Source organism: Vidua macroura, chromosome 23, assembly GCF_024509145.1.
Source record: "Vidua macroura isolate BioBank_ID:100142 chromosome 23, ASM2450914v1, whole genome shotgun sequence".
Taxonomy (NCBI): domain Eukaryota; kingdom Metazoa; phylum Chordata; class Aves; order Passeriformes; family Viduidae; genus Vidua; species Vidua macroura.
Genome location: NC_071593.1, coordinates 6,757,335 through 6,782,140, shown reverse-complemented (window position 1 = coordinate 6,782,140; position 24,806 = coordinate 6,757,335). Strand labels below are relative to the sequence as shown.

The 24,806-nt window shown below is 45.9% G+C and overlaps 1 protein-coding gene across 3 annotated transcripts; it reads left to right on the top strand.

Annotated features, from left to right (window-relative positions):
- The first annotated feature begins 947 nt into the window (after window positions 1-947).
- Window positions 948-24,445, top strand: PUSL1 (pseudouridine synthase like 1). 3 transcript variants are annotated; one of them, XM_053997366.1, is made up of 9 exons: window positions 7,072-7,154; window positions 8,134-8,238; window positions 8,752-8,812; window positions 10,264-10,451; window positions 15,782-15,931; window positions 17,805-17,978; window positions 19,278-19,332; window positions 22,624-22,786; window positions 24,130-24,445. In XM_053997366.1, the coding sequence occupies exons 3-9, from the start codon at window positions 8,804-8,806 to the stop codon at window positions 24,207-24,209; spliced, it is 819 nt and encodes a 272-aa protein (XP_053853341.1). In that variant the 5' UTR covers window positions 7,072-7,154; window positions 8,134-8,238; window positions 8,752-8,803; the 3' UTR covers window positions 24,210-24,445. The 3 variants fall into 3 exon arrangements, with proteins under 3 accessions (XP_053853339.1, XP_053853338.1, XP_053853341.1); XM_053997364.1 differs by lacking the exons at window positions 7,072-7,154; window positions 8,134-8,238; window positions 8,752-8,812 and adding exons at window positions 948-1,088; window positions 2,063-2,120 and having other exon boundaries at window positions 15,842-15,931; XM_053997363.1 differs by lacking the exons at window positions 7,072-7,154; window positions 8,134-8,238; window positions 8,752-8,812 and adding exons at window positions 948-1,088; window positions 2,063-2,120.
- The last annotated feature ends 361 nt before the right edge of the window (window positions 24,446-24,806 follow it).

Here is a 24,806-nt window from a genome sequence, read left to right as displayed (position 1 = left end):
CCCTGTGTCCTGCCACTCCGTCCCTTGTCCCCAGTCCCTCTGCAGCTCTCCTGGAGCCCCTTCAGACCTGGAAGGAGCTCTGAGGTCTCCCTGGAGCTTCTCTTCTCCAGGTTTTTAACATTCCCAGCTCTCCCAGCCTGGGAGCACCTCTTGTGGCCCCTGCTTTATGTGTTTTCTTAGCTGAAATCAATACAACAATATTATTATTATGTTTTTTATTATTACTATGAATTTCTTTCATCCAACTGAGTCGCAGGCAGCACAGCTGGAGAGCTGAGGAGCAGCCGAGGGGAAGCACAGGGCTCCAGAGGGGTTTGATGTTTGCACAACGTCCCAGTTCCCTCCCATCAGCACATCCTGACTCCCATCAGCACATCCCCAACTCCCGTGGTCACACCCCAGGTCCCCATCAGCACATCCCAGATCCACATGAGCACATCCCAGTTCCACATGAGCACATCCCAGATCCACATGAGCACATCCCGAGCACATCCCACATCCCAGATCCACATGAGCACATCCCAGTTCCACATGAGCACATCCCAGATCCCCATGAGCACATCCCAGATCCCAGTGAGCACATCTCGAGCACATCCCAGTTCCCCATAAGCACATCCCCGGTCCCCATCAGCACATCCAATGTCCCCACGATCACATCCCCGCTCGCCCCCCAGCCCATCCCCATTCCCCACCAGCCCATCCCGTTCCCCACGAGCCCATCCCCACTCGCCCCCCAGCCCATCCCATCCCGTTCCCCACCAGCTCATCCCGGTTCCCCCCAGCCCATCCCGTTCCCCATGATCACATCCCGTTCCAGCTCATCCCGTTCCCGAGCCCGCCCCGCTCTCTCCCTGGCCCCGCCGGGCCGAGCCGTGCCGACCTGAGCCATACCGTACCGTGCCGTGCCGTGCCGCGGCGGAAGCGGCGGCGCCGTTCGGGGGAAGGGGCGGCGCTGCCCGGCCGCGCTGCCCGGCGCGCTCCGCTCCGTGCCGGGCTCTGTCCGGGCCTGCCCCGGGTGGTGCCCCAGCCATGGCCGGTGCCCCTGCCCGGTACCTGGTGTTCTTTCAGTACTTTGGCACCAGGTACAGGTACGTGCCCCGCCGGGCCCCAGCCACGTGCGGGAGCGGAGCAGCGAGGGGAGGGATGGAGAGAGCAGGGCTGGGAGAGCGGGGCTTGGGACAGAGCCTGGGATAGACAGGACAGAGCTTGGGGACAGAACCTGCGGACAGAGCCTGGGGACAGAGCCTGGGGACAGACAGGACAGAACCTGGGGACAGAGCCTGGGGACAGACAGGACAGAGCCTGGGGACAGAGTTTGGAGAGGGTAGAGTTTAGGTATAGAGTTTGGAGATAGAGTTTGGAGAAGACAGATTTTGGAGAGAGCAGTGTTTGGGGATAGAGCTTGGAGAGGGCAGAGTTTGGGGATAGAATTTGGAGAGAGCAGGGCCTGGGGATAGAGCTTGGAGAGGGCAGAGTTTGGAATGGCAGGATTTGGAGAGCAGGGTTTGGGGAGAGCAGAGTTTGGGATGACAGAATTTGGGCAGGCCAGAGTTTGGGCAGGAAGCAATGAGAGCAGAGTTTGAGCTGGCAGAATTTAGACAGCAGAGTTTGGGACAGCAGAATTTAGGGAGAGCAGAGTTTGGGAAGGAATGGATGAGAACAGTGTTTGGGGAGAGCAGAATTTGGGATGACAGAATTTGGAGAGAGCAGAGTTTGAGCTGGCAGAATTTAGACAGCAGAGTTTGGGGAGAGCAGAGTTTGGAATGGCAGGATTTGGAGAGAGCAGGATTTGGGAGAGCAGACTTTGTCTCAAGGCCCTGTCTCAAGGGCCAGTCCAGAGAGGAACATTTGAAGAACCACTTAATTTCCAACATCCCTTCTTGAAAATAACCACTTTTAATAAGTTTAATAACCAATAAGGCACTTTCCCTGCCCATTCCTCAGTGTTTGGTCCCTGCAAGTTCTGTGGGAAGATCCAGGGAGTCCTGGATTTGTTGGTGGGCTCTGTCAAGTCCCTAAATGTTGCCACCCATCAATAAATCATGTTTGTTTTGCTCTGCAGTGGGGTTACGGAGACCAAGAGTGATCAGGCCCTGGTTGGAGTCCAGAATTATTTGGAGGTAGGTCCTGTTGTCATAAAAATGAGGCTTTTAGGGTCACATTGTTCAGCTCCAGAAATTCCCAGGGCTAAATATCATTTTGAGACGGACACTCAATGAAACAGAGTGCTAAACACTGTAAAGTTGAAAAGCAAACACCTAAAATGATGTCCTGATTCAGGTGCTGACCCTAAAAAAGATGTAAACCCTTCGATGAGACTTCACTGAGCCCAGAAGTGACTCTGAGAGCCCCTGCTCGGGTGCTGGCCCACCTGAGCTTTGTGGCTTGTCCTTAAAACTGCCTCAGTCCTGCTTCTTGTCCAATTCCTTCATGGATTTAGCAGCTGGGTGCTGTCTCCTCCCAGGAGAGGATGTCCCTGACAGAGGTTTGCAGAACAAAGCACAGCAGGATGTCCATTGTTCCATGCTGCTTCCTTTAATTTTTTTTTTTTTTTTTTTTTTTTTAATGATCCTGTTATCCCTGCACTGCTCCCAGGGATTCCCTTGGACCTGGGAATGGTTTGAGGACCCCAGGTGCTGTTTGGGCTGGCAGAGAGTGTGAACAGGAATGAAAAAAACCCATTTTTACACCCAGGAGTAGAAAATGGGTCACCTGAGCGTCGTAATGCAGTTGTGAATTTAAATTGTAAATTAATTACAAGCTGCTGTTGAGCTGCTGAGTCAGGAATCAAAAGGAAGGTGAATTATTTCTCCTGTCTTGGAAGCATCATGGAGTTCAAAATGAAGCTTGTGCCTGCTTGGAAGATAAGAGGTTTTTGATTATTGCTGCAGGTCAGAGCACATTTTGTCACTCAGCTCCCATTTGTGGTCGGTCTGTCTGACCCAAATCCCAGACTGCAGCACTTTGGGATGCTCTGCTCTGGCTGCAGCCCTGGTGAAGGACAGAGCTGTCCAGGAGCAACCTTGGTGACACCCCAAGGGACAAGGGCAGGACGTCCCCAGGCTCTGTGGGGCTGAGAATCCCTGCTGCTCTCACTGTGGTGCTTGTGGAGGCTGAGCTGGGACAGAGGCTGGGCAGAGCTAAAGAATAAAGCAGGGATTTATTAAAGGATCTCCTCATGGATCCACCTTGGGCAGCACCAGAGCCCAGCCAGGGCTGCACCCAAGGTGAACCCAAATGGTCCCAAGAAATGGATGATTGGTCACAAAATGATCAGCTCTGCTCCATTTGCACCTTGGAGTTGATTGTCCCATTCCAGCTTTAGCCCATGCACTCCCATCCTGCTTGTTTTTCTCTCTCCAGCCCACGCTGTTTGTGCTCCTGGGCCTGAGCTTTGGATCATTTGTCCTTGGTGCCCAGCTGGAGCAGGAATTGTTTTGTCTCCCTGCTCTGTGCACAGAGCTCAGCATCCCCTCATGTGAAGCTTAGAGCCACACACTAAAGCAGCACAGAATGTGAAAAATAGAAAAGCTGAACCTGAGGCATCAGCACAGAATGTGAAAAATAGAAAAGCCAAAACCTGAAACAGCAGCACAGAATGTGAAAAACAGAAAAGCTAAACCTGAAACATCAGCACAGAATGTGAAAAATAGAAAAGCCAAAACCTGAGGCATCAGCTCAAAAGGAAAGTGTGAGGAATTATGGCTGGAATCAGAGTTCTCAGGGTGTATTCATGTGGCTTCTTGCCCGAGACCGTGGCAGAGAAAGTGGCTAAATATTGTGCAGACCATGAAAGAAGAGCCCAAAAGGATTTTCTGTCCCATTTATCTCATCCTCTGAGCCAGGCAGGGCCCCAGGCTCTGGACGTGGGGTGAGCCCAGCAGTTGTTCTGCATTATCCCAGTGATGTCTGAGCAGGCAGATGGGTAGGGTGGGTGATTAGAGGAGAAAAGAAGAGGAGAAAAAGACAAACATGAGCTTATTTGGTGTTGCCTTTTTTCCCAGTATCAGCACTTTGCAGGCCAGCTCGGTGCTTTCATGTGGTGGTATTGATGCTGGGCACTGCTGTGTCTATTGGAACCACATGGGAAGCCTTAAAGCAGCTTTAATAGAAAACTTCTGGGGCCTGCAGGAATTTCTCTTCCTTCCTCCTTTTCTCTGCAGCCTTGAACTTCACTGCTTTCCCCAAAGCCAGGAAGGCAAGCGAAGGGAAGGGCAAAATTAAAGCTGTAATGAGATCCTTATTGTGTTCTGAGCATGTTCAGCCATTTGTTTGCAAGCAAATAACCTGGGAGGTGCAGACTTGGTGTTCCAAGCAGCTGTTTTGTGGAATTTGGAACGGGCTGGATGGGTTTGTGTCAGTTTGGGCTGGGGCTGAACAGATCTGTGTCACTGCAAAGCTTTTTTAGTCCTTGGTGCTGCTCTGTGACAGAGCCCTGCGACTGTGCAGAGAAAACGGAGCCTTGTTTTAGTCCAGAGCTACCTGTGGGAGCTTTTCATCTCTCTTTGAGGGCTGTGAGCTTTGCTGACAACATTTTGTTTCTTGGAGACAAGTCTTGAAGCACCAATTTGGGCCCAAAGCAAATTCCAGGCCTTGTTTCCCCACATCCAGAGCTTGGAGCTCTGTGATTTGGCTCCCTCCAGTTATTAATGGAATTTTCACATCCAGCACTTCAGGCTCTGTCTCTTGTAGGAGCTTTTCATCTCTTTTTGAGAGCTTTTCATCTCTTTTTGAGAGCTTTTCTTCTCTTTTTGAGAGCTCTCTTTTGAGAGCTTTGCTGGTATCATTTTACTTCTTGGAGACAAGTCTTGAAGCACCAATTTGGGCCCAAAGCAAATTCCAGGCCTTGTTTCCCCACATCCAGAGCTTGGAGCTCTGTCATTTGGCTCCCTCCAGTTATTCCTTGGAATTTTCACATCCAGGACTTCATGCTCTGTCTCTTGTAGGAACTTTTCATCTATTTTTTGAGAGCTTTTCATCTCTTTTTGAGAGCTCTCTTTTGAGAGCTTTGCTGGTATCATTTTACTTCTTGGAGACAAGTCTTGAAGCACCAATTTGGGCCCAAAGCAAATTCCAGGCCTTGTTTCCCCACGTGGGGAGCTTGGAGCTCTGGGATTTGGTTCCCTTTGGTTATTAATGGAATTTTCACATCCAGCACTTCAGGCTCTGTCTCTTGTAGGAGCTTTTCATCTCTTTTTGAGAGGGTGAGCTTTGCTGACAACATTTTGTTTCTTGGAGACAAGTCTTGAAGCACCAATTTGAGTCCAAAGCAAATTCCAGGCCTTGTTTCCCCACATCCAGAGCTTGGAGCTCTGTCATTTGGCTCCCTCCAGTTATTCCTTGGAATTTTCACATCCAGGACTTCATGCTCTGCCTCTTGTAGGAACTTTTCATCTCTTTTTGAGAGGGTGAGCTTTGCTGGTAACATTTTGTTTTTTGGAGACAATTCTTGGAGCACTTGGAACCCCAATTTGGGCCCAAAGCAAATTCCAGGCCTTGTTTCCCCACATGGGGAGCTTGGAGCTCTGGGATTTGGCTCCCTCCAGTTATTCCTTGGAACTTTTAAGATCCAGGACTTCAGGCTCTGTCTCAATTCTTAGAAATGTCTCTGTTGGAGAGGAAGATCTCTCCTTTTTCCTTTTGCTGTTGCTTGGGATCTACAGAGTTCCCTTCCCTCTCAGGCCTGCCTGAACCAGCTCCCATTTCCCATTTTGCTGGGAATTGCTGCCCAAACTCCTCTTGCCCTCACAAAAGCCTCTTTTGGCCAGCAGCCCTGTGCTGAGGGCAGATTTTGTTCCTCATGAAAGCAAAAGGGAGTAGGAGAGGAGAGAAGGGAGAAACACCAGCTCCTTACTATGCAAGGCAGCTCTGGCACAACCTCCTTCCCCACATCCTTTAAAAAAAAAAGAGCAAGAATTTCAAACAGACAAAGAGAGCTGTCATCTCCAGCCTCTGTTTTGATAATAATCCCAGTGACGTCGCAGATCGCTTTGGAAACCTTCTCTTCTAACAAAATCCACGTTCTCAGCGTATCCTGCCTGGCATTTTCACTTCCATGTTATCCATCCAGCTGAAAATGAGCTGGCTTTTTAATTTGTTTCAGCTGACATAGCACCCAGTGAGTCAGGGATGACTTTGCAACCAGCAGCTTGCGTGCTATTAATTATTAGAACACTGTAATTAATAAATTGTGCAGCTCCCTGGCAGCCTCTGTGTCTGAGGCCATTCCAGAGGATGGAACCATGACCAGTCTAGGGGAAGAGAAATTTCTTTTTCCAAAACATCCCCAATTCCTGTAAAGATCAATGGAAAATCTGGAGGGGTTTTTTTTTTTTTTGTTTTTGTTTTGGTTTTGGTTTTGCTTTTGGGGTTTTTTTTTGTTTTGTTTTGGGTTTCTTTTGTTGTTGTTGTTTTTTTGGGGTTTTTTTTTTTGGTTTTTTTTTTTTTTTTTTTTTTTTTTTAATTCAGGCTTCAGGAAGGGAAGTGGATGAACTTTTGCTCCCCTGCCATGGGTGATGTTCATCACCCTGTTCTTCCCTCCAGCGTGAGAGGAAAAGTGAGCTGGGAGCAATAAAAGCAAGCTGGAATGTGGATCCATATCATGCTGGCAGCCAGCAGTGGAAATTCCAGCGTAATTCAAACTGTGGCAGGCTCAGTGAAGGAATCCTGTTAGCAGGACACAGCAGCTAAATGCAATTAATGCTTCCCCCTGCATCCCTGGCCTGTCTGGGGGATCAGCTTGCACCCTGGCTGCTCCAGGAATGTGGCTGTGTGGAAAAATTCAGGATAAATTCAGATGGCTGAGATGTGAGAGGCATCCAGCAGGTGCCAAAGCCAAGATTTTTTATAGCACCTGCTAAATAAAAATAATTTAATTTTTTTTTTTTAATGGATGTTTCCTGTGGCTTAAAGGAGAGAGCTGTGAGCTCTGAGCACACAGAGCACAGCCCAGCTCCTTTACTCCTTTATCTTCCTCATTTCTTTGTAGCTGGGTGAAATCTGAACTCCTGCTTCAGTCCCACCCCTGGGAGCCCAGAGATGATCCCAGACAGGATTGGGGATCTGGATGAACAGCACCAAAACCTTGGGAGTTCCTCAGATGAAAGCCCTGCAAAAGCAGGAAAAACTGGTCCCAGTCCAAGCAATTCCTGCATGTAAATAATGCACTTTTTTTTTTGAAGTTCAGGGTGGGGGGGATATTAAGAGATTAAAGGAGAGGAGGAAACTTCAGTGCTCAGAGGAATTTGGATATTCAGACAGGAGATATTTGCAAAGGTGAAGGGGTCGTTTCATAGCTGGCTGCAAGGAGAAGTTCAGCAGTTTGGGAATTCTCTCTTTCAGGAGATTCCATCCCATCCAAAAGAAATGAAATGTTAAAATTGAAGCTGGAGGTAGCAGTTGGTAGAATATTATCAGCGTGTGCTAGAGGAAAAATCCACAAAGCTTTGAGCCTCACAGACTGGGATTTATTTGGTGCTGGTGGCATTCCTCCTTGGGATGCTCAGAAAGGTGGGAAAAATCTGGTGGACAAGGGCAGCTGTGAAAATCCCATTTGTGGAAGGAAAACCCCCAGTCCTGCACCTCTGTGGATTTGCTGGCTGAGCTGAGCAGGGGAGATAATCAGATTTACTTGAGACTTTGCTCCTCTTTTCCTCTCCAGTCTGGTTTTCAGTGCAGAAATTCAGTGTTGTGCTGATCCAGCCTCGGCTCCTGATTATCCTGATGGGATGCACTGAGGGATCCAAAGCAATGCTGCACCAAAAAAAGAAAAAAAAAAAAGCATATTTCCCATGTTCTTTCCTGTTCTCCCTCTCAGCTCTTGTTTCCACTGGCTGGTTTTTGTCTGCTGAGGAAGGAAGGGGAGAAAAGGGTGGAGAGAAGGAGGGAGGAGCCTGCAAAACCCAAACATCTCTGGAGGAACTTTGCTCTTAAAAATCACCTCCTGCTCTCAGACAAATTGCTGAGGCACAGGCCAAGGTCTGCTGCAGGAAACGATTTCATTTCTGTCTGCCTCTCTCTGCTTGGGGGTGATAAATACAGATTTTTTTTGGGTTTTTTTTTTTTCACTGTTAATTGTAACCACATGTGAACTGCAAATGGAAGGGAAAAAATCCCTTTGGTTCTGTTTCCCAGGCCTCCCCCTGCAGCTTGGTTACATTTTTCTCTGCCTCCCTGTGCATTTTCTTGGAACATTTCTGAGAGCTCACAACCCTGAGTGCCCCAACAGGAGTCTGGAAGGTATTTGTGAGTCAGCAATTCGAACTTTATTGACTCTTGTACCAAATTAAAATCCAATAAAAACAGCTGGGTTCAGTGCTCGGGAGTGGGGATGGGAAGGAAAAGGAAATTCTGAGTCATGCCTCTGGTTTCCTGCCTTCTTTTGTGGTTTTTCACTCTTTTAGATGTTTCACTTATTCTCTGTAGTAATTTTCACTGAATTTTCTGTCTGGGGTTTGGGTTGAAATGGGCTGAAATGGGCGATCCTCTGTCTTTTTTCCCCCTCACCCAACAACACAAAGCAGAGGATGGAGAGATGAATATTTTTCACTTTATTTTGTGCACTTAAGGAAGCTCACATGTCACAAAGCAGAGCTGAGAGATGACTAATTAATTTTGACTTTAATTTCTCCCCCTAAGGAAGCTCTCATGGCATTTTGGATGCTGTGTGTGAGGTGATTTCAGGGCAGAAGCTGAAAAACCACTGATTTCAGGAGAAATTCCCCCAAACACTCAACTCTTTTCAACCCACAGTAACTCCAAACTCCTCTGGGAGCAACACAGAGCTGTGGTGTAGCCAGGAGTGATGCCCCAGGTTTGGGCTTTTCTGTTTTTCACATTCTCTGCTGATGGCTCAGGTTCAGCTTTTCTATTTTTCACATTCTCTGCTGATATTTCAGGTTTTGGCTTTTCTATTTTTCACATTCTGTGCTGCTGTTTCAGGTTTTGGCTTTTCTCTTTTTCACATTCTCTGCTGATGGCTCAGGTTCAGCTTTTCTATTTTTCACATTCTGTGCTGATGCCCCAGGTTCAGCTTTTCTATTTTTCACATTCTGTGCTGATATTTCAGGTTTTGGCTTTTCTATTTTTCACATTCTCTGCTGCTTTAGTGTGTGGCTCTGAGCTTCACATGAGGGGATGCTGAGCTCTGTGCACAGAGCAGGGAGACAAAACAATTCCTGCTCCAGCTGGGCACCAAGGACAAATGATCCAAAGCTCAGGCCCAGGAGCACAAACAGCGTGGGCTGGAGAGAGAAAAACAAGCAGGATGGGAGTGCCTGGGCTAAAGCTGGAATGGGACAATCAACTCCAAGGTGCAAATGGAGCAGAGCTGATCATTTTGTGACCAATCATCCATTTCTTGGGACCATTTGGGTTCACCTTGGGTGCAGCCCTGGCTGGGCTCTGGTGCTGCCCAAGGTGGATCCATGAGAGATCCTTTAATAAATCCCTGCTTTATTCTTTAGCTCTGCCCAGCCTCTGTCCCAGCTCAGCCTTCACAGGGCATCAGGAGGAGGACATTTTTGCTAGATTATTGCTGAATTAATGCTGAATTATTGCTGGATATTGCTGAACTATTGATGAATAATTGGTGAATTATTGCTGAATTATTGCCAGATTTTTGCTGAATTATTGTTGGATTATTGCTGAATTATTGCTGAACTATTGCTGAATTTTTACTGAATTATTGCTGAATTATTGCTGAATTATTGCTGAACTATTGCTGATTTTTGGCTGGGTTCTTGCTGAATTTTTGCTGATTTTTTGCTGAACTATTGCTGATTTTTGGCTGAACTATTGCTGATTTTTGGCTGAACTATTGCTGATTATTTGCTGAACTGTTGCTGAATTATTGCTGATTTTTTGCTGAACTATTGCTGAACTATTGCTGATTTTTGGCTGAACTATTGCTGATTTTTGGCTGAACTATTGCTGAACTATTGCTGATTTTTGGCTGAACTATTGCTGATTTTTTCCTGAACTATTGCTGATTTTTTCCTGAACTATTGCTGATTTTTTGCTGAACTATTGCTGAACTATTGCTGATTTTTTGCTGAACTGTTGCTGATTTTTTGCTGAACTATTGCTGATTTTTTCCTGAACTATTGCTGATTTTTTGCTGAACTATTGCTGAACTATTGCTGATTTTTGGCTGAACTATTGCTGATTTTTGGCTGAACTATTGCTGATTTTTGGCTGAACTATTGCTGAATTTTTGCTGATTTTTGGCTGAACTATTGCTGATTTTTGCCTGCTGGCTTGCAGAGGGCAGCCGAGCAGCTGAAGCCCAGTGCTCCCATCAAGTTCCACATCTCCAGCCGGACGGACAGCGGCGTCCACGCTCTGGCCAACGCCGCCCACCTGGACATCCAGAGGCCCCCGGGCAAGGCAGCTTTCACTGCCCAGCAGCTCGTCCAGGGGCTGAACCACCACCTCAGGCCTGAGCCCATCCGGTGAGGCAAAAAAAACTCCCATTTTGGCTTCTTTTTACTGCAAAGACAGGAAAAACTGGTCCCTGTCCAAGCAGTTCCTGCATGTAAATAATGCACTTTTTTCAAAGTTCGGGGTGGGGGGTGTTAAGGGATTAAAGGAGAGGAGGAAACTTCAGTGCTCAGAGGAATTTGGGTATTCAGACAGGAGATATTTGCAGAGGTGAAGGGGTCGTTTTGTAGCTGGCTGCAAGTAGAAGTTCAGCAGTTTGGGAATTCTCTCTTCTCTCCCGTCCAACCTGGAAAACCAAACCCTTTCCTGGATCTTGGAGGAGATGGAGATGGGGCAGAGCTCTGATTTCCTTCCTCAAAAGCAGTTTGGGAGCTGATTTTACAGCCAGAGGGTAGCACTGGAGTGATCCATTTGTCGTGTCACCAACCTCAGTCCTTCTCTTCTGAGTTCAGGCCTGGAATTAAGTTGTATTTTCAAGTTTTAATGGAATTAGCTGTCCCAGAGAGCTGAAAGTGCTGATGGGTGCTCAGACAGATCTGTCAGCAGTTTGTGATGCTGATGCCTTGTGAAAGCTGGCCTAGAACAGAGGCTGGCAGAGCTAAAGAATAAAGCTGGGATTTATTAAAGGATCTCCTCCATGGATCCACCTTGGGCAGCACCAGAGCCCAGCCAGGGCTGCACCCAAGGTGAACCCAAATGGTCCCAAGAAATGGATGATTGGTCACAAAATGATCAGCTCTGCTCCATTTGCACCTTGGAGTTGATTGTCCCATTCCAGCTTTAGCCCATGCACTCCCATCCTGCTTGTTTTTCTCTCTCCAGCCCACGCTGTTTGTGCTCCTGGGCCTGAGCTTTGGATCATTTGTCCTTGGTGCCCAGCTGGAGCAGGAATTGTTTTGTCTCCCTGCTCTGTGCACAGAGCTCAGCATCCCCTCATGTGAAGCTCAGAGCCACACACTAAAGCAGCAGAGAGTGTGAAAAATAGAAAAGCTGAACCTGAGGCATCAGCACAGAATGTGAAAAATAGAAAAGCTGAACCTGAGGCATCAGTAGAGAATGTAAAAAATAGAAAAGCCCAAACCTGAGCATCAGTACCAATCCAAGGAGAGCCAGATCTGCTGCTGGAGGAAGCTTTGAGCCAGAGAACATCTCCAGAGGGAGCCAGGAGTGGGATCTCAGGTGGGGAAAGTTCTGTTTCACTCTGAAGCCTGCCAGGGGCTGATACCTTCTGATCACCTGAGCAGAGCTCTTCTGAATTTATCAGCTTTTCCTTCTCCCCAAGGCTGAACCTTTCCCAAAATTGCTTCATCTGCTTCCCATTACGCAGGGGGTGACAGGCCTGAGCCTGCACGTCCTCATCCCTCTGGAAAACCCCTGTGCCAGGAGGAAGGAGGAATTCTCTGCTCAGAAACCTCCAGGCTTTGATGTGGTTGCAAGCAGGGGCTGGAGGAGAGAGGGATCTTGGTGAGAGCACATTGTTGTGGATGGAGCTTGGAAGGGAGAGAGAATTCCAGGCTGGCTGAGTAAAATCCCTCTCGGTGGCCTGATGGTCACTGCCCTGGCTCTTAAAATTAAAAACACATTTGGAAGGATCCTTTTGGGATGGATTCCATCTGGATGGATCCCATCCTGGGGGGATTTTGAAGGAGTTTTCAATGAGTTAGAGATGGGATCTCTGAGCTGGTTTTGATGATGGGATTTATTTTTCTTATCTTCTGCACAGGCAGGGGGGGTGAGTTCAGCTCACATCTTCACTGCATGGCTCAGAGGGTCACAAGACCCCTGGTTACAAGACTTTTTAAGGACTTTTTAAAACACTGCTAGCAAGAATATTTATATTTTTGACCCAATCCTTAAATATTTCATCTTATGGACCCATGCTACAGAGTGAGCTCTCTTAGGCAATCATGTTATGGCACACAAACCCACAGTGCTGCATTCTGAACTCCTTGTTACCTCTGTAACTACTTTTATTTTTATTGCTTAAACTCTAAAACTCTAAACTTTCCTCTTCCTTCTTTCCTTCTTTCCTTCTTTCCTTCTTTCCTTCTTTCCTTCTTTCCTCCTTTCCTCTTTTCCTCCTTTCCTCCTTTCCTTCTTTCCTTCTTTCCTCCTTTCTTTCTTTCCTCCTTTCCTTCTTTCCTCCTTTCCTTTCTTTCTTTCTTTCTTTCTTTCTTTCTTTCTTTCTTTCTTTCTTTCTTTCTTTCTTTCTTTCTTCTCTTTCTTTCTTTCTTTCTTTCTTTCTTTCTTTCTTTCTTTCTTTCTTTCTTTCTTTCTTTCTTTCTTTCTTTCTTTCTTTCTTTCTTTCTTTCTTTCTTTCTTTCTTTCTTTCTTTCTTTCTTTCTTTCTTTCTTTCTTTCTTTCTTTCTTTCTTTCTTTCTTTCTTTCTTTCTTTCTTTCTTTCTTTCTTTCTTTCTTTCTTTCTTTTCTTTCTTTCTTTCTTTCTTTCTTTCTTTCTTTCCTCCTTTCTTTCTTTCTTTCCTTCTTTCCTCCTTTCTTTCTTTCCTTCTTTCCTTCTTTCCTCCTTTATTTCCTTCTTTCCTCCTTTCTTTCCTTCTTTCCTCCTTTATTTCCTTCTTTCCTCCTTTCCTCCTTTCCTTTTTTCCTCTTTTTAGCTTAACGTGTCCCTGCTTTAAACCATAAATCCACATTCTCACTTCCAGCACCCCGGTCTCAGTCGCCTTTTCCAAGGTCTCACATCAAATCCTGGGTTTAATTCTAAGCTTTGGCTTCCAGGCCTAAAGTTCTGAGAGTTCTCTGCATTTCAGATCCCAGCACCATCCCCCAAAAATCAGAGAATATTTCAGAGTTGGAGTCGCTGTAGGAGGGCTCTGCTGTCCTCAAAGTGGGGCTGGCAGTGTAGGAGTCTCACACCTCCTGTTCCTGCTTCTGTAACCACCCAGGAAAAGCTGAGTGAGTGACAGGGCAGAGCTGGGATTCCTCCCACCTCCTGTAAAATTGGCTTTTAGATGCTGTTGTCACTGGAGAGAGCAGGAGGATTTTTTTGTCTCATACATTGCCATTTCTAATTAAATGTCTTTGGGCTTTTTTATTTTTTTTTCCCCTTTGATCTCAAAATTCAGGTTGGAAATGGTAAAAAAAATGTAAAAAAGGTTAAAAAAAAAAAAGCCACAGTTCTTTATTTGCCAACATTTTTAAAAATGGGGTCTCAGCAGGACCTGAAACGCTGCTGCTGGAGAAAATTCTGGAAAAACATTCCTGGCTAAAAGGAACAATCGCACCAGGAAAAGCTGCGTGCACTGAGGAATCACAGGAGCAGAAAGGAGCTCCTCTGCAAGGATCTTTCTGAAGGGATGCTCATTTAATAAAAACCACCCAGGTGTTCGCCCAGGACAGAGGGACAGAAATGTCCTCATTTCATTCCTGTGGCTGGAGGAGGCTGCAGGTCCTGCCTTCAAACCCCCCTGCAGGGTGGAATTTGCATTTCTCCCGAGGGTTTATGGCAGTGCGGCAGTTCCTGGGCTTGTTCCTTGTCGCTGTCGAGCAGGACGGGAACAGAGAGCTCCAGATCAGGAGGCAAAGAAAATGAACTCTGATTTATTTCAAATATACTGCTCTGTATATAGAGAACATCGAGAAGATTAATTTCATTGGTCTTAGAGTAAAAACATCCCACACCATTGGTGGGCAGTGAAGGATGCACAGAGGCAGAGCATATCTATAAACAATGTGAACAACAAAGTAGATTAGAGAATTATTTACATTCTTTCCCAACTGCTTCCCAGGCTCTCGCCTGGTTAGAAAACCTTTCTCTTTCTCTCTGACTGAGCTGAGAATATCCACAGTTCCTGCAAATCTTTGTGGCTCAGCTTTTTCATTTCTCCCTCTGTGGTCTGAGCCAGGGGAGGGCTGTGAGCCAGAGCACCAACCTTCCTTAAAGTAAATAAAAAGACATCCGTGGTCCCAAATCTATCCTGTTTTTTTTTTTTTGGCTGCCCTGGCTCCTTTTCCCCTCACTGAATTCCAAAGGCAGGAAGGCAAAAACAGCAGGAGAAAAACTCCCTTCTAAGGAGAGCTCTGCTCCAAAGCAGCACCTGCAGGGCCTGTGGCTCTGTGCACAATCCCTGCTGGATTTTTCCTGCAGGGTGGAGAAGCAGCAGAACTTTGGGATAAGGGAGAGTCACACCCAGCGCATGGAACACCTTGGGAGAGGTGCAGGAGCTCAGGGAAGCTCCGTTCCCATCCTTGGCAGGGAGAGTTTGGTCTCTGTGCCCTCCTTTGTGGCTCCCAGGCTGCGTGGGGTGCTGATTTTGGGTGTGGAGGGACAGGGAATTTTCTCCCTGCTGCCTGTGGAAAAAAAAAAAAACCAGGGAAGCTCAGCCTGGGGAGCTCCTTCTTGGGTAGTTTGGGGTCGGTGGGAGATGCAGGGAATTCCTTTTGGGGCTCACAGGGTTCTGCTGGATCCATCCCAGCCCACCTCGGCGATGTTGGGATTTTCCTGGCTGCACAGAGTCCTGCAGGTTCCTGGGGGAAGTGACCTCCTTTGGAGCATCTCCATCTGCTGCAGGGATCTTTGGAATTTCTGTGTCCCTGCTGATGGAAAACCTTTGGAATTTCTGTGTCTCAGTCGATGGAAAAGCTTTGGAATTTCTGTGTCCCTGTTGATAGAAAAGCTTTGGAATTTCAGTGTCCCTGTAAATGGAAAAGCTTTGGAATTTCTGTGTCCCTGTCACCTGTCCCTTTTGTCCCACAGCATCCTCAGTGCCCAGCACCTTCCAGTGGAAAATCTTTGGAATTTCAGTGTCCCTGTAAATGGAAAACCTTTGGAATTTCTGTGTCCCTGTTGATGCAAAATCTTTGGAATTTGGGTGTCCCTGACACCTGTCCCACAGCATCCTCAGCGCCCAGCACCTTCCAGTGGAAAATCTTTTGAATTTTGGTGACCCTGTTGAAGCAAAATCTTTGGAATTTTGGTGTCCCTGTCAACAGAAAATCTTTGGAATTTCTATGTCCCTGTTGATGGAAAACCTTTGGAATTTGGGTGTCCCTTGTCACCTTTTCCCTTGTGTCCCACAGCATCCTCAGTGCCCAGCGAGTGTCCAACCCCTTCCAGTGGCAAACCTTTGGGATTTGGGTGTCCCTGCTGATGCAAAATCTTTGGAATTTCAGTGTCCCTGTCGACAGAAGAGCTTTGGAATTTCAGTGTCCCTGTCGATGGAAAACCTTTGGGATTTGGGTGTCCCTGTCGACAGAAGTGCTTTGGAATTTTGGTGTCCCTGTAAATGGAAAACCTTTGGACTTTCTGTGTCCCTGTCGATGGAAAACCTTTGGGATTTGGGTGTCCCTGTCACCTGTCCCTTGTGTCCCTTGTGTCCCACAGCATCCTCAGTGCCCAGCGGGTTTCCAGCACCTTCCACGCCCGTTTCTGTGCCCTCTCCAGGACCTACATCTACCGCCTGCTGCTGGGCTGTGCCCACCATTCCCAAATCCCCGTCTTCGAGCGGGATCTGTGCTGGGCTCCTGCAGGAGGGTGAGTCCAGCTCCCCGGGGAGACTCCTCAGCGAGGAAAATCAGGGAATCAGGGCTGCAGGGGGGGGGGAAAAAGGGGGATAAAAGGGGATTTTCTGGCTCTGCCAGGAGGGGACAGCCCCAGGTGGGCTCTGGGACAGGATAAGAGGGAATTGGGAGGGGTTTTGGCCTCAGGCTGGGGTTTAAGTTGGACTTCAGGAGGGTTTAAGGGTCCCAGGAGAGGTTTAGGAGGAATTTCCCCTTTTAAAGGGATGTTAAATGTGGGAATTGCTGCCCAGGGAGGTTTGGAGTGCCCATCCCTGGAGGTGGCCAAAAATAAAATTAAAAAAAAAATCTTGAAGTAGAATTTGTGCAGGGGTTTTGGGTTATTTCTTTTGCTCAGACTGAAAACCAGGTCAGGACCTGGAAGCCCAAAGCCTTTCCTGGATGTTGGAGCAGTCACAGAGGACATGGAGATGGGGCAGAGCTCTGATTTCCTTCCTCAAAAGGAGTTTGGGGTCTGAGCCTGGTGTAATCCCTTGGCTAATTGAGCCTGGCTTAATTTACTGGGGTTTGAGTCTGGTGGAATTCCTTGGGATTTGAGCCTGGCATCATTCCTTTGGGGTATGAGCCTGGTGTAATTCCTTGGGGTCTGAGCCTGGCATAATTTATTCAGGTTTGAGCCTGGCATAATTCCTTGGGGTTTTAGCTTGGTCTAATTTATTCAGGTTTCAGCCTGGCATAATTCTATGATGTTTGAGCCTGGTGGAATTCCTTGGGTTACTTATTCCTGGCATAATTGGGGTCTGAGCCTGGCATAATTCAGTGGGGTTTGAGCCTGGCATAATTCCCTGAGCCTGGTATAATTGATTCAGGTTTGAGCCTGGCATAATTCAATGGGGTTTGAGCCTGGCATAATTCAGAGGGATTTGAGCCTGGCATAGTTCAGTGGGGTTTGAGCCTGGTGTAATTCCCTGGGGTTTGAGCCTGGCATAATTCAATGGGGTTTGAACCTGCTGTAATTCCCTGGGGTTTGAGCCTGGCAGAATTGATTTGGGTTTGAGCCTGGCATAATTTATTGGGGTTTGAGCCTGGCATAATTCTATGATGTTTGAGCCTGGTGGAATTCCCTGAGCCTGGTATAATTGATTCGGGTTTGAGCCTGGCATATTTCAATGGGGTTTGAACCTGGTGTAATTCCCTGGGGTTTGAGCCTGGCAGAATTGATTTGGGTTTGAGCCTGGCATAATTTATTGGGGTTTGAGCCTGGCATAATTCTATGGGGTTTGAGCCTGGCATAATTCTATGATGTTTGAGCCTGGTGGAATTCCCTGAGCCTGGTATAATTGATTCAGGTTTGAGCCTGGCAGAATTCAATGGGGTTTGAGCCTGGCATAATTCAGAGGGGTCTGAGCCTGGCATAATTCTATGGGATTTGAGCCTGGCATAATTCAGTGGGGTTTGAGCGTGGCATAATTTATTGGGGTTTGAGCCTGGCATAATTCAGAGGGGTTTGAGCCTGGCATAATTCTATGGGGTTTGAACCTGCTGTAATTCCCTGGGGTTTGAGCCTGGCAGAATTGATTTGGGTTTGAGCCTGGCATAATTTATTGGGGTTTGAGCCTGGCATAATTCAGTGGGGTTTGAGCCTGGCAGAAATGATTTGGGTTTGAGCCTGGCATAATTCAGTGGGGTTTGAGCCTGGTGTAATTCAGAGGGGTTTGAACCTGGCAGAATTGATTTGGGTTTGAGCCCAGCATAATTCTATGGGGTTTAAGCCTGCTCTAACTCCTTGCTGTTTAAGCCTGCTCTAACTCCTTGCTGTTTGAGCCTGGCTCAAGCCCCCGGGCCGAGCCCTTCCCGGTGGCCTGACGCGGGTGCTGTGTGCCTTCCAGCCCCCTGGACATCCCTGCCATGAGGGAAGCTGCCCAGTTCCTGCTGGGCACCCACGACTTCAGCTCCTTCCGCTCGCTGCGCGCCGAGGCGGCGGCGCAGAGCCCGGTCAGGACCCTGCTGCAGCTGCAGCTCCAGCCTGGCCCCGGCTTCCTGGAGCACCACTACCTGCACAGGTGAGAGCCCGGGCACTCAGGGGTGTGGGGAAACGGGGCTGGGACAGGCTGGGGTGTGGAACTATCAGCGAGCAGCTCTGGGAGGGGTTTTTGCAGCATTTACCCTCATTTTGGTGGCTAAAATCCACCTCTGCCAAGGGATTGGGGTGTTTTTTCCTACCTGCACAGGTGACTCGGGGTTTGGGGAAACCAGGCTGGGACAGGCTGGAGTGTGGAACTATCAGGGAGCAGCTCTGGGAGGGGTTTTTGCACTATTTCCACTCATTCTGGTGGCTAAAATCCACCTCTGCTAAAGGATTGGGTTGGTTTTTATTCCTACCTGCACAGGTGAGAGCCCAGGCACTCAGGCTGGAGAGTGGAGCTATCAGGGAGCAGCTCTGGCAGGGGTTTTTGCACTATTTCCACTCATTCTGGTGGCTAAAATCCACCTCTTCCAAAGGATTGGGTTGGGTTTTGGGTTTTTGTTTCCTACCTGCACAGGTGAGAGCCCAGGCACTCAGGGGTTTGGGGAAACGGGGCTGGGACAGGCTGGAGTGTGGAGCTATCAGCGAGCAGCTCTGGGACGGGTTTTTTGCACTATTTACCCTCATTTTCGTGGCTCAAAACCACCTTTGCCAGGGAATTGTGTTGGTTTTTATTCCTACCTGTACAGGTGAGAGCCCAAGAACTCAGGTTTTTAGGGAAAAGCTGGGTGGGACAGGCTGGAGAGTGGAACTATCAGGGAGCAGCTCTGGCAGGGGTTTTTGCACTATTTACCCTCATTTTGGTAGCTCAAAACCACCTCTGCTAAAGGATTGGGTTGGGTTTTGGGTTTTTTTTCCCTACCTGCACAGGTGAGAGCCCGGGTACTCAGGCTGGAGAGTGGAACTATCAGGGAGCAGCTCTGGCAGAGGTTTTTGCACTATTTTTGCTCATTTTCATGGCTCAAAACCACCTCTTCCAAAGGATTGGGTTGGTTTTTATTCCTACCTGTACAGGTGAGAGCCCGGGCACTCAGGCTGGAGAGTGGAATTATCAGGGAGGAGCTCTGGGAAAGGTTTTGGCAGCATTTTTGCTCATTTTGGTGCCTCAAATCCACCTCTGCCAAGGGGTTGCTTTGATTTTTTTTTTCCTGACATAATAAAAGGTGCGAGCAGCGCTGGGCCCGGCCTCGCCCGGGTGTTCTTCCCTCGATTCCCAAATTTTTGGCAAAAAGGAGGAAAAAAAAAAAAACCCCAATCCCTTGGCAGAGCTGGTTTTTAGCCACAAAAAAATGCTTTTTTTTTATTATTTTTGCTTTTTTTTTGTTTGTTTTTTTAGGGGACTGGAGTTCTGGGAGGTGAAGGTGAAGAGCAAATCCTTCCTTTACCGACAGGTGAATTAATTTGAGTGAAAATCGGATTATTTGAGCAAATTTCCAGCTGAAATAATCACAGGGACCTGCGATCAGCAGAGGGAGGATCTGGGCTTTTGATTTGATCCCAAAATCTCCTAAATTTGTGCCTAAAACCCTCACAAAAATGGGGAAATTGGGCAAGAAAAGATTGCTTTTAGTATTTGGAATTTTAAGGATTTTTATATTTATAATATATTTATTATAATAAATTATTATGGTATATAAATGAATATATAGATGTTTATAAATGTATATAAATATATGTATATAAATAAATATACATAGAAATATATTTATTTGTATATTTATATTTATAAAAAATAGAACTATTTTATATATATTTATATTTTATATATTCATTTATATTTTTGAATAAATAGAAAAATAAATGTGTATAAATAGATAAATATAAACAACTCTATATAAACAAATATAAAATATAAATAGATATAAAAGTATATTTATTATAATAATTTTAATTTTATAATTTAGTAATAATTTTTTTAAAATGTTAATAACATTAATAGTTTTTAATACCTAAAATATTTAAATATTTTAACCATTTTAAAAGGGAAAAGCATTGCTTTAACCATTTTAAAAGGGAAAATGAGAAGGGAAATTCTAATTAGTGATTAGTGATTTTTAATCTCATGGATGCCATTAATCTCATTTTTAATCTGATTTTTACCCTGATGGGTGCCATCAATTTAATTTTTAACCTGATGTGTACCATTAATCTGATTTTTAACATGATTTCTACTCTGATGGATGCCATTAATCTCATTTTTAATCTGATTTTTACCCTGATGGTGCCACTAATCTCATTTTTAATCTGATTTTTACCCTGTTGGGTGCCACTAATCTGATTTTTAATCTGATTTTTACCCTGTTGGGTGCCACTAATCTCATTTTTAATCTGATTTTTACCCTGCTGGGTGCCACTAATCTCATTTTTAATCTGATTTGTGCTGCTTGGAGAGAAATTCTGGGCACTCCAAGATCCCAAATTTCCCCCTGGATAAATCCACCTTGAACATTTTAACCTTTTTAAAGAGATAAGCAAGGGCAGGTTGCCCAGGGGGCTTTGGTTAATTAATTTTTTTAATTAGTGGCTCCCAAGCTCAGCCCAGGGATTGGCTGCAGCACTGCAGGAAGGATTTGGGAGTTGGGGAAGGTCACGAGAGGAATTTTTGTTGAGTCCCAGAGGAGGGGTGGATGTGGGCAATTGGGGGTGGAAAATTGGGGGTGGAAAATTGAAATGGGGAATTGGGGATGGAAAATTGGGGGTGGAAAATTGAAATGGGGAATTGGGGGTGGAAAATTGAAATGGGGAATTGGGGGTGGAAAATTGAAATGGAAAATTTGGGATGGAAAATTGAAATGGGGAATTGGGGATGGAAAATTGAAATGGAAAATTGAAATGGGGAATTGAAATGGAGAATTGGGGATGGAAAATTGAAATGGGGAATTGGGGATGGAAAATTGGGGGTGGAAAATTGGGGGTGGAAAATTGAAATGGGGAATTGGGGATGGAGAACTGGAAATTAATTCGGGATGGAGATTTGGAGGCGGAGAATTAGGGATGGAGAATTCAGGATGGACATTGGGAGGTGGAGAATTGGGGATGGAGAATTGGAAATGAATTGGGGATGGGGAACTGGAGGTGGGGAATTGGAGGTGGAGATTTGGAGGTGGGGAATTGGAAATGGGGATTTGGAGGTGGGGAATTGAAAATGGAAAGTTGGGGATGGAGAATTCGGGATGGACATTGAGAGGTGGAGAACTGGGGATGGGGAATTGGAGGTGGGGAATTGAAAATGGAGATTTCGAGGTGGGGAATTGGGGATAGAGAGCTGGGGATGGAGATTTGGAGGTGGGGAATTGGGGATGGAGATTTGGGATGGAGATTTGGAGGTGGGGAATTGGGGATGGAGATTTGGGATGGAGATTTGGAGGTGGGGAATTGGGGATGGAGATTTGGGATGGAGATTTGGAGGTGGGGAATTGGGGATGGAGAGTTGGGATGGAGGTTTGGAGGCGGGGAATTGGGGAGGGAGATTTGGGATGGGGATGTGGAGGTGGGGAATTGAAAATGGAGATTTGGAGGTGGGGGATTTGGGATGGAGGTTTGGAGGTGGGGAATTGGGGATGGGGAATTGGGGATGGAGGTTTGGAGGTGGGGAATTGGGGACGGAGATTTGGAGGTGGGGAATTGGGGATGGAGAGCTGGGGATGGAGATTTGGAGGTGAGGAATTGAAAATGGAGATTTGGAGGTGGGGAATTGGGGATGGAGAGTTGGGATGGAGGTTTGGAGGCGGGGAATTGGGGAGAGAGATTTGGGATGGGGATGTGGAGGTGGGGAATTGAAAATGGAGATTTGGAGGTGGGGGATTTGGGATGGAGGTTTGGAGGTGGGGAATTGGGGATGGGGAATTGGGGATGGAGGTTTGGAGGTGGGGAATTGGGGATGGGGAATTGGGGATGGAGGTTTGGAGGTGGGGAATTGGGGATGGAGATGTGGAGGTGGGGAATTGGGGATGGAGACCTGGGGATGGAGATCTGGAGGTGGGGAATTGGGGACGGAGATTTGGAGTTGGGGAACTGGGGACGGAGAGTTGGGATGGAGATTTGGAGGTGGGGAATTGAAAATGGAGGTTTGGAGGTGGGGAATTGGGGATGGGGAATTGGGGATGGAGGTTTGGAGGTGGGGAATTGGGGATGGAGATCTGGAGGTGGGGAATTGAAAATGGAGATTTGGAGGTGGGGAATTGGGGACGGAGATTTGGGATGGAGATGTGGAGGTGGGGAATTGAAAATGGAGATTTGGAGGTGGGGAATTGGGGATGGAGATTTGGAGGCGGGGGATTGGGGACGGAGAGTTGGGATGGAGATTTGGAGGTGGGGAATTGAAAATGGAGATTTGGATGTGGGGAATTGGGGATGGAGAGTTGGGATGGAGGTTTGGAGGTGGGGAATTGAAAATGGAGATTTGGAGGTGGGGAATTGAAAATGGAGATTTGGATGTGGGGAATTGGGGATGGAGGTTTGGAGGCGGGGAACTGGGGACGGAGAGTTGGGATGGGGATGTGGAGGTGGGGAATTGGGGATGGAGGTTTGGAGGCGGGGAACTGGGGATGGAGATTTGGGATGGGGATGAGGTGCTGGGTGCCAAAGGCACAGCGGGAGCAGCCAGGGCCGGGCTGGTGACTCCGGGGCAGGCGCGGTGGCGGCCGGAGGAGCGCGGCGTGACCGCGGCGTGCCGCGCCCAGGTGCGGAGGATGGTCGGGGCGCTGGTGGCCGTGGGCCGGCGCAGGATGGCCCCGGGCCAGCTGCGGGAGCTGCTGGAGCTCAGGGACCCGCGGGCGCTGCCCCCGCACGCCACGGCCCCGCCCGAGGGGCTCTTCCTGCAGCGCGTGGAGTACAGCCCGGCAGGTGGGCACGGCCTCGTTAGCGCCACGGGATTAGCAACTGTTAATGAGCGCGTGCTACTAAACAGTGATACATCCATTGTATGTGTATATATAAAATATGTATAACATATTATATATAATATGATATATATAGATTATATATATACTATACTGTACTATACTATACTATACTATACTATGCTATAATATAATATAATATAATATAATATAATATAATTAATGGTTTTTCCCCTAAATCAATGTTCTTCCCCATAATCACTGTTTTATTTCCCCTAATTTAATGTTTTCCCCTAAATCAATGTTTTATTTCCCCTAAATCAATGTTTTCCCCTCAGTGTTTTATTTCCCCCTAAATCACGGTTTTATTTTCCCCCAAATCAATGTTTTTCCCCCAAATCACTGTTTTTTTTTCCCCTAAATCAATGTTTTTCCCCTAAATCAATGTTTTATTTCCCCTAAATCAATGTTTTATTTCCCCTGAATTAATATTTTTCCCCTAAATCACTGTTTTCCCCCAAATAACTGTTTTATTTCCCCTAAATCCATGTTTTATTTCCCCTAAATCCATGTTTTATTTCCCCTATATCACTGTTTTATTTCCCCTAAATCAGTGTTTTATTTTCCCCTAAATCACTGTTTTATTTCCCCTAAATCAATATTTTCCCCTAAATCAATGGTTTTCCCCTAAATCAATGTTTTATTTTCCCCTAAATCAATGTTTTTTCCCTAAATCACTGTTTTATTTCCCCTAAATCACTGTTTTATTTCCCCTAAATTAATGTTTTCCCCTAAATCAATGTTTTATTTCCCCTAAATCACTGTTTTATTTCCCCTAAATCAATATTTTACCCTAAATCACTGTTTTATTTCCCCTAAATCAATATTTTCCCCTAAATCACTGTTTTATTTTCCCCTAAATCAATGTTTTATTTCCCCTAAATCAATGTTTTATTTTCCCCTAAATCAATGTTTTCCCCTAAATCACTGTTTTATTTCCCCTAAATCAATGTTTTCCCCTAAATTAATGTTTTATTTCCCCTAAATCAATGTTTTCCCCTAAATCACTGTTTTATTTCCCCTAAATCAATGTTTTATTTCCCCTAAATCAATGTTTTATTTCCCCTACATCAATGTTTTATTTCCCCTAAATCACTGTTTTATTTCCCCTAAATCAATGTTTTCCCCTAAATCACTGTTTTATTTCCCCTAAATCAATGTTTTCCCCTAAATCACTGTTTTATTTTCCCCTAAATCAATGTTTTTCCCCTAAATCACTGTTTTATTTCCCCTAAATTAATGTTTTATTTCCCCTAAATCAATGTTTTTTCTCCTCTCCCCTCTCAGATCTGGCCTCTCCGAGTGGCCCAGCAGAAGAGGAGCTCTGTGGGCTGAGCAGAGAGGAAATTGTAACACCTACAACATGAATTATATCATTAATTAAACAATTATAAAAAATTATAACACCTACAACATGAATTATATCATTAATTAAACAATTATAAAAAATTATAACACCTACAACATGAATTATATCATTAATTAAACAATTAGAAAAAATTATAACGCCTACAACAGAAATTATATCCTGAATTAAACAATTAGAAAAATTAGAACACCTACAACATAAATTATATCCTGAATTAAACACTTAGAAAAACCATCTGTATTGTCTCGCCCTTCACATCACCCCAGAAGTTTTTAAAACTCCTCTCACTTTTAAAACTATTCCTAATTTATAAAAAGCCCATTCCTAAATTATAAAACAAAAAAAATCAGATTCCACCACCTCTGCTTCCCGAGGGAGTGAAGCAGATCCCAGGTGCTCCCTGGGGCTTCCTGGATTTTTATTTTTCTGATTTTTTTCCTGAATTTTTTGATATTTTTTCTGAATTTTTCTGATTTTTTTCTGAATTTTTCCGATTTTTTTTTCTGAATTTTTCTGATTTTTTTTTCTGATTTTTTTCCTGAATTTTTCTGATTTTTTTTCTGAATATTTCTGATTTTTTTTTCTGATTTTTTTC